Source organism: Spodoptera frugiperda, chromosome 5 (assembly GCF_023101765.2).
Source record: "Spodoptera frugiperda isolate SF20-4 chromosome 5, AGI-APGP_CSIRO_Sfru_2.0, whole genome shotgun sequence".
Classification (NCBI taxonomy): domain Eukaryota; kingdom Metazoa; phylum Arthropoda; class Insecta; order Lepidoptera; family Noctuidae; genus Spodoptera; species Spodoptera frugiperda.
Genome location: NC_064216.1, coordinates 6,166,497 through 6,174,888, shown reverse-complemented (window position 1 = coordinate 6,174,888; position 8,392 = coordinate 6,166,497). Strand labels below are relative to the sequence as shown.

Sequence of the window (8,392 nt, the reverse complement as noted above, 5' to 3'; positions counted from 1 at the left end):
TTCGTTGATTTTTTATTTGCAAACTCCTCAATTTTAGAGTCAAAGAACTGCATCATTCATCATACTAAATTACTAAATAGAATTGTAAAATATTTTGTTACATATAAAAAATATGACACTTAATGAAAAATATCATTTATGACTCACCACACTATCCTTAAGAATGTATAGGAAAAAATAATGAAGATGACAACTTTCTACAAATACACAATTTCACTGAGTAATCAAAAATATTACTACATTTTGTAACAGTACATATTTAGGTTGACGATGAATAACAATGAATCTCAATTACACAAAAATTAATTCGCATTCGGGTGGTGGTGGCGGTGATGGTGCGTACCCAATATCTAGGAGGTATAATAAATAGGATATAGGAGTATAATATATAGGAGGTAGGAGTAGTACCTATCCGGACCTGTGGACTACCTAGCGGGTTTACCGGGGCTCCGGCTCGACAAGCAGGAGTAGGAACGGGGTGGTTTTTAGTCAGTAAGAGTCTGACACTCCCTCTCGCCTCGCCCAGGGCGGGAAAAGTCATTAGATGATATTACCCCTAAAAAAAAGGAGTAGTACCTATGGTAGGAGTAGTAGGTACTAACATATTGTCATAAACTTCTCAACTTGAAAAACTCTATAGGAATCAAACTTAGATTCTAGAGGAATCAGACTTACCTATTAAGGTGACATAAAATTGTACTATGACCACAAAACAATATTATAATTAATTTCTAATAATAAAATAAAAACAGGTCTCATATAGAATAATTTAATTAATTTTTAAAAAATTCACATAATTCACTCTTAAATCATCATCACAGTCACGAATAAAACAAAACCTTAATAGTTCAAGTAAACTTATAAAACTTGTGTACAGTCATTAAATTAAAGTATTTATTAATAATTCGGCTATTTACAATAAATGATCATTATTCAATTCGAAAGTACTTATGCGAATATTATATCAATGTATAGGAGTGCCATTGACATACGACAAATTACGTCAAAGCTTCAAAATAGTCAATCCCATAGGCCCAGTAACACTAGGGCGGAACTGTGTCATAATTATCGGGAACTTAGAAACCGAATACTAGCTATTTAGTCCAGTCAATTTAGGAATTCACCTCGGAATTCGAGATACCCAGCTGTAATTTTGTATACACTTGTATATTGACCCCCTAAAACTTGTCTCAAAACCTACATATGATAGGGTGTAAGCAACCCTTAAAATTCAGGGTCAAAGGGCCCAAAAATCGTTTTTTCGCGGTTTTTTCGAAATATCTCATTTCCTATGGGTTTTTGGTAGTTGTATTCAATAGCAATATTGTGGAATACAAAATTTTCTACAACTTTTGTCTGAACTTTTTTTTTATACGGTGAACCGTTTTCGAGATAGAGGGCGGAGAGCGCGCGGTCACTGCATCTCTTCAAAAAATTTTTTTTCGTCTAACCTATCCGTGATGGTTGTCTATGGATAGGACATTAAAAAATACGTCATGGTTCCTAAAACCATTTTTCGTCAAAATCAATCGTTTGAAAGATAGACGCTTCCAAAGTAGAAAAATGAGGTCTATAGAATGTGTCCTGCCCTCTAACTTTTAAAATAAGTGAGTAAGAAAACTAAAAAAAATATATGCTATAGATTTTAATGGAAACTTTCAACGAAAATTGGTTTGAATGAGATATCATAATTAGTTTTTAAGAATTGATTAAAAGAATTGAGAAAGTGGAAAATTAAGTGTGTTTTTTTTTTAAATGTATCAATTCTTAAAAACTAATTATGATATCTCGTTCAAACCAATTTTCTTTGAAAGTTTCCATTAAAATCTACAGCATATATTTTTTTTAGTTTTCTTACTAACTTATTTTAAAAGTTAGAGGGCAGGACACATTCTATAGACCTCATTTTTCCACTTTGGAAGCGTCTATCTTTCAAACGATTGATTTTGACGAAAAATGGTTTTAGGAACCATGACGTATTTTTTAATGTCCTATCCATAGACAACCATCACGGATAGATTAGACGAAAAAAAAATTTTTTGAAGAGATGCAGTGACCGCGCCCTCTCCGCCCTCTATCTCGAAAACGGTTCACCGTATAAAAAAAAAGTTCAGACAAAAGTTGTAGAAAATTTTGTATTTCACAATATTGCTATTGAATACAACTACCAAAAACCCATAGGAAATGAGATATTTCGAAAAAACCGCAAAAAAACGATTTTTGGGCCCTTTGACCCTGAATTTTAAGGGTTGCTTACACCCTACCATATGTAGGTTTTGAGACAAGTTTTAGGGGTCAATATACAAGTATATACAAAATTACAGCTGGGTATCTCGCATTCCGAGATTCTTACCTAATTTTGCCTTATTTGACTGGACTAATTCGGTTAAGTAAGCGGTAAGCGCCCGCACTTGCGGCTTTGTCCCGCACCAGATTTTCATACAATCGGTTCAAAACCGCTGCAGTTCCAACCTAGTGCAACCGAAACCCGGGTTGGTTAGTCATCGCTATAATGAACTTGTGTGAATCAACTAAAAGAGAGCATCTTATAATTCTCCCGCTTTGTATTAGGTCTGTCTGGTCGATTAATAAATTATTATAAAGCACTATCGAAATAACGAATCCAATTAACATTTTAAGTATGACCATACGCTTTCGAATCTCCATTGAATCATCAATATAAATTATTATGTTATCAAGACATTTATTTTCTTACGACATTAATCTATTTTATTTATTTATTGATCCATCAGTACTTTCATGTTCATAATTCATCTTTAGTAACATCATCGTCAACATCATTACATTTGGCCCGCCTGGCGATATTTTCAAAACGATTCTAAAGCTAATATAGCTAAAGTACACATCCACAAGTTACAATTGATCGGTAAAATAATACAAATCGCCAATCGTACTAAAAGTACTGGGCTTATAATTTCATTTCATATAATTATAAATTTGAAATCGCCAACCCGCATTGAGCAAGCGTGGTGATTAATGCTCAAACCTTCTCTGTGTATGAAGAGGCTTTTGGTCAGCAGTGGCCACTTACAGGCTGTTGATGATGTATGTACGTCGAAGTAAGATAGCAGCACTAAAGTATCAAAAACAAAAATGTATGTACTTATATTGACATCTTGTAGCTCAAGTAATTAAATAATTATGGCGATTTAATAATACAAACTTAAATACTACTTAGGGATAAAAATACCTATTCTGCAGACTTATGTACGCGTTACTTGTTGCATTTGTGTGCACTACTTATATATCGGCCTATGTCTTAGGTGAGATCGTGACAGTTGTATCTGTTGTGGAGTTGGAATTCGTCTGTCTCTTGTCTTCTTCTTCTTCTTCTACGGGAGCGATGTAGTTCCAGGATTGAGTCTCGGCTGTGCCAAACAGAATGAAGTAGCCGGCAGACGCAATGTACAGCGACGCACCCGTGATGAACACTGGCCGCCATTCTGCGAATCCATTCTGGAAACGAGGTTAAGAGGTGAGACACACTACTTGGTATAGAAATCCGCAGGTACCTTGAGGCAAATATAAAACTTATGTATGAGCTATGTTTATAAAGAAATAGTGTTAAATGAACAAATCAACACTTGAACTACTTACTCCATTCTTAGTGAAGTGAGCAGTGACCAGCGGCGTAACGAAGCCGGCAGTGTTGCCTATTCCATTGGCAATGCCATACAGTGTGCCAGCGAAGTTAGGTGCCAGGTCCTGATGGTTCACCAAGTTGGTCAGCGTGGCCGCACCGTTGGATCCCATGGAGAATGTGATTAGGGCTACAGATAGGATGGGTGCGCAGCCCGTGTATCCTAACCCGATGAGGAGCAGACCAGGCACCACGTGGGAGAACAGACAGAAGAACTTCCTCATAAACGTTGTTGATACGATGTTTTGTTTGACGATCCTGTAAACAAAGACACGCGTGTTACTTTTCTAAACTAAAATCACAATCACATTATGGCAAAAAAATATATACATAGGTACTCAAAACGGTAGTCTTGAAAATTATACTCGGACAACAGATTACCGTTATCAATAGTTCTTATTACATAAGCAACAGGTGTTATATTCGTAAATCAGATGTCTGATTAACGGTGCAGTTTATTATGTACATATTTGAATAAATGTAGGTACCTGTCACCGATGGCTCCAAATATGAGTGAGAATATCATTCTGGCGAGGTATGGTAGGGAGGAGAGAGTGCCGGTGGAAGTCAGGTTGAAGCCGAGGGCACTGGACACGAACTTGGGAGCCGCTGTCATCACGAAGTATAGACCCCAGTTGCTACCGTAGTGCAAGATCACCATCGCAAGGAATGGGAATGATGTCAAAATTTTTCTGAAGGGAGGAACGACCTGAAATTGAAAACCAAAAAATTTAAACACCGTCTATAAAACTTGAATAGAAATCGTGTAAAATAATCTTTCGATTTTGATTTATTCATAATGTATAGATACTCGAAATTATACTAAAAACCTTTCTAACACTTTATATTGTGTAACATTTAAAGCTATCGTGTACTATTTAACCGTATTTAAAGGACAGTACTACGAAGGCTTTGACTCAAAACCTTGCACCATCGCCGATCACTCCACGTTTCTTCCTCACAACATAAAAAACCCTCACGATTTTACTAATGAGCAAAACAACACGCACTGACATTGAGGTCGCTCGTAAAACATGTATAAGGCAATAGATTAAAGCTAAAAATTCGTATTTGTGCATGGCCAAAATGTTAGTAGAATTTATTTTCTGATTTAATTTCAAGGTATGTCCTAATTTATTTAGTTGTCGTTTTCCTATTAGAGTGTTTTAAGTTGAGGGACATCTGAGCCGTGCATCTGTGTCGTGAATTAAGTTGTTGCTATTAGAAGAAAGGACACATTCAAGTATTATATAGATACCTATGCAAGTATGCACTCAAAAATCATAAAATGTGTTAACTACAGTTTGTTTCACATATTCTTAGCGAAGTAATAGTTTAGAAAGTCTTGACGTCATAAAAAAATACTAATACAATCACCCGTATTTACCTTAGTCTCCGTTGAACTCTGGTTAACTTTGTCGCCTATAGCATCAAGGATGTACTTCTTCTCAGCGTCAGATATCCGAGGATGTTGCACTGGAGAGTCGTAAACCAAAAACCACCATAGGAAACACCATACTAACGCGATTGCTCCTGGAATATGGAAAATACGAAGCGTTAGGGATCGAAGATCACAGATGGGGCTTAGTAGGGCTGTTGCTTATGGAGCTTGCTTGATATGGAGCAGCGAAAGACCTGACATGTTGCTGAGGGTCTGGTTTGAAGAGCAGGAGTAGGAACAGGGAATCGATACCAAGGTTATAATGAAATTGAGATTCAAAAGATAAAAAACTCATACTTAAAATTTTCATTATTTTCTTTAGATTGAAAATTTTAAGTATTAAAACAACCTTTTTCCATTTTAACCTATTTAAATAAATAACATTAGTATTTAATATTATGTTACATTTAAACTAATTCTCGAAGTAATAACTATTTCAAAGACATCTGCAATCCCGTCACGGCTCAATTAACTATGTAGAAATCAGCACCCACCGTCTCGGAATTTAAATAGAGGTAGGTAATAAGAAAGCCAATTTTGTAATACTGCCATTATCTGAGATACCTTGTATTTAAGAATTAAGAAATATGTATTAAGAAATTATTACTGTCTGTCGAATTTAAAAAATAGAAGAGCTAGCTAGCACTCAAATAATCGAAAAACCGAATACTTTATTTATAAATAGCAAGATATTGCAAGTTTTTTTAATTTTATTATTTAAAAATTTGCATTCAAGTTGAATAAACAACTCGAAGAATTAATAAAACAGTAATAGATATAGTTAAAATATACTACAAATATCTATAGTTATTGTCGACCAAAATATTATAGTTAGGTAATTATACTGTCATTTGCGGCTGTTACATAATACTTATGTAAATTCTCTCATCTCGATAAACGATGTGTCCTTTGAGAATACATAATTTAAGGTGACGCATTTCGTACAGTTACACCGGGAGTTCGCTCACCCCAAAAAAGAAATAAGCGTAATAATACGTTCCTGCATAAATTTATGGGAACAAGTCTGCCATCGCTTTAATTTATTTTAAAGTTGCAAAGCAAGCTAAGCCTGGCATTTTTGATAAAGAATGATGTAGGTAGAGGAAATCCCATGTATCGAATAGCAGTTAAGATATTTTTAGATTATAAATTGTGTAATATATTATAAATAAAATAAGTATTGAAAATCTATCATAATGTAAAATTTACAAACTCCATACATTAAAGATTAAAAATTTCAAAATTAAAGATTAGCCAATCAACATAACACATATTTCTTCGCAAAGAATAAACATATTTGCTACGACTCTTTAAAAAATACTTACCGGGAACATAAAACGCGTAATCCCATCCGAAGTTTTCAATAAGAGGTCCTGTTAGCGACCAGGTGACTACAGTACCGATAGCGCCACCTAGCAGAGCGCTCACGAACTTGCCCTTCTCCTGGGGAGGCGCCCAGTGAGCCACTAATGCGTGAAGTGAAGGAAACAGGAATCCCTGAAACAACCGATATATTATTTACATAATGTGGCATAAGATTCCCTTGGAATACTTAAGATCCCGTAATTGATTTCAACAATTCGATTTTTTAATAGAATTCGCACGTCCTACAGTCTAATCTGTCTTAGACATATAAATTGCAATCCAAAATAAGACACTTGTGTCATATTGTGTACAAACAGTATTAGAACTAGTCTCTATTTAAAATTCTTCCCGAGTAGACCGTGCAAAAATATGTACAATAGCATCGATGACACAGATTACATTAATAACACGTAACTTGTCATGGCTACTGTTACACCATGCCACATTGAAGTTATATTCCACGTCTGTTCAAACTATAATAATAACTGTACAGTAACTGTACTGGACAGTACTAGAAATACCAAATCATGTACTATTACTGGGAATTTCGAAATAATATAATCTAAATAACCGCACTAACAACCTTTGTTAATACAAGGGCTTAAAGGGCTCTTTAGGCAAATGTGCTAAAAATGACTTAAATGTATCATTATGACTACAAAACATCATATTACCATAGTTTCACTGTACATACGATATGGCTACTTACGGGCTACGCCATGACTACTTTTTGGATACGCCAAGACTACGTAATACTCGTAGCTACTCAGCGGCTACGCGCTATCTAAGTGACAGATTTGTTTACAATCCTGTTAAGGAAATGTCAACAATCAATGATATTCTGAAATTATGAATATTTAGTTAAAAAAGGCAGTGATGCCTTTTAAATGCTAAGGACATGCAAAGATTGGAAGAATCTTTTATTGTTTTGTAGCCCAGCTCTTACGCCACCCATATAGACTATGTCCATAAATACAAATAGTTGTGTAAAATTATAAAGCCTCCATAAAACACAGGTTGTGGCTAAGACAGCGAAGGTGTTGGACACAAGGCCACTGTAAATCACTTACTTCAACGCAACGTACAGACAAAGATTAAATCTACTAACAACTTCTTGATTTAGTTTAAATTACAAAGACGACCATAATTCCTATACGTTGACATGCCTTTGAAAATTATTATGACGTAGGTTATATTAATTACGTCGAGTGACAACAATTGAGTAACGACTTCATTAAATCGCTGTTACTTATACAGTGGCAATTCCTAGATATACCCTATTCTTTGGGCAATAAGGAACAAAATTGCATCAACGCCGATACGTTGACTGATCATAATAAGTCCACCATTTCCATAAACACCGAGAGAACATTCTGCGAACTTCTATGTACCTACGTGTATTCATAAATATGAAATTATTGTTCAACAGATAACGATTATCGCAAAAAAATGTTCTCTAGCTGTCATAAACGCTTCAACATAAGTATGAACATAAAATATGCGAAAAACCTCCGTTCATTTAAAATAACTGAATAATGTTTTGCTAGACTATTCAGTTTGTTGGTAAGTTTTTAGAAGTATTCATGAACAGGTTAATTTACATTGAAATAAATACAATTGGCACTACCATAAATATATAATGGCCGTGGGAAATTAGGAGTCATCTTTGCTTGTATTAGCGTTCTCCTAAACTGGCGTCTATTAAATATCATAGTTTGAGGTCGTTGTAATTTGTTTCTTATAGTAGCGGAATGGGTTTGGCTTACAAGGCTTTAGGCAAAAAAGTACCTACCTATACGAACATGTTTCATTTTATGGTATAATAAAGACGCATTAATCTTCATTTCTGCTGAGAGTATGGTGCAGACATTTATTATTGTTTACCAATTTGAGGAAAGACTTGTCTGTGTGTGACTGTCACTTAA

At 34.9% G+C, this 8,392-nt stretch overlaps 1 protein-coding gene across 1 annotated transcript in view; it reads right to left on the bottom strand.

The window, feature by feature from the left end:
• Positions 1–755: 755 nt before the first annotated feature.
• The window catches only part of LOC118271948 (uncharacterized transporter slc-17.2), a 29,408-nt gene continuing 21,771 nt past the window's right edge, over positions 756–8,392 (bottom strand). Inside the window, exons 5-9 of the mRNA XM_035588218.2 lie at positions 6,428–6,599; positions 5,049–5,194; positions 4,150–4,370; positions 3,619–3,919; positions 756–3,477 (exon numbers count right to left, since the gene is read on the bottom strand). Of these exons, the coding sequence (XP_035444111.1) occupies positions 3,274–3,477; positions 3,619–3,919; positions 4,150–4,370; positions 5,049–5,194; positions 6,428–6,599 (1,044 nt within the window). The 3' untranslated portion in view covers positions 756–3,273. The remainder of the gene's footprint in view (positions 3,478–3,618; positions 3,920–4,149; positions 4,371–5,048; positions 5,195–6,427; positions 6,600–8,392) is intronic.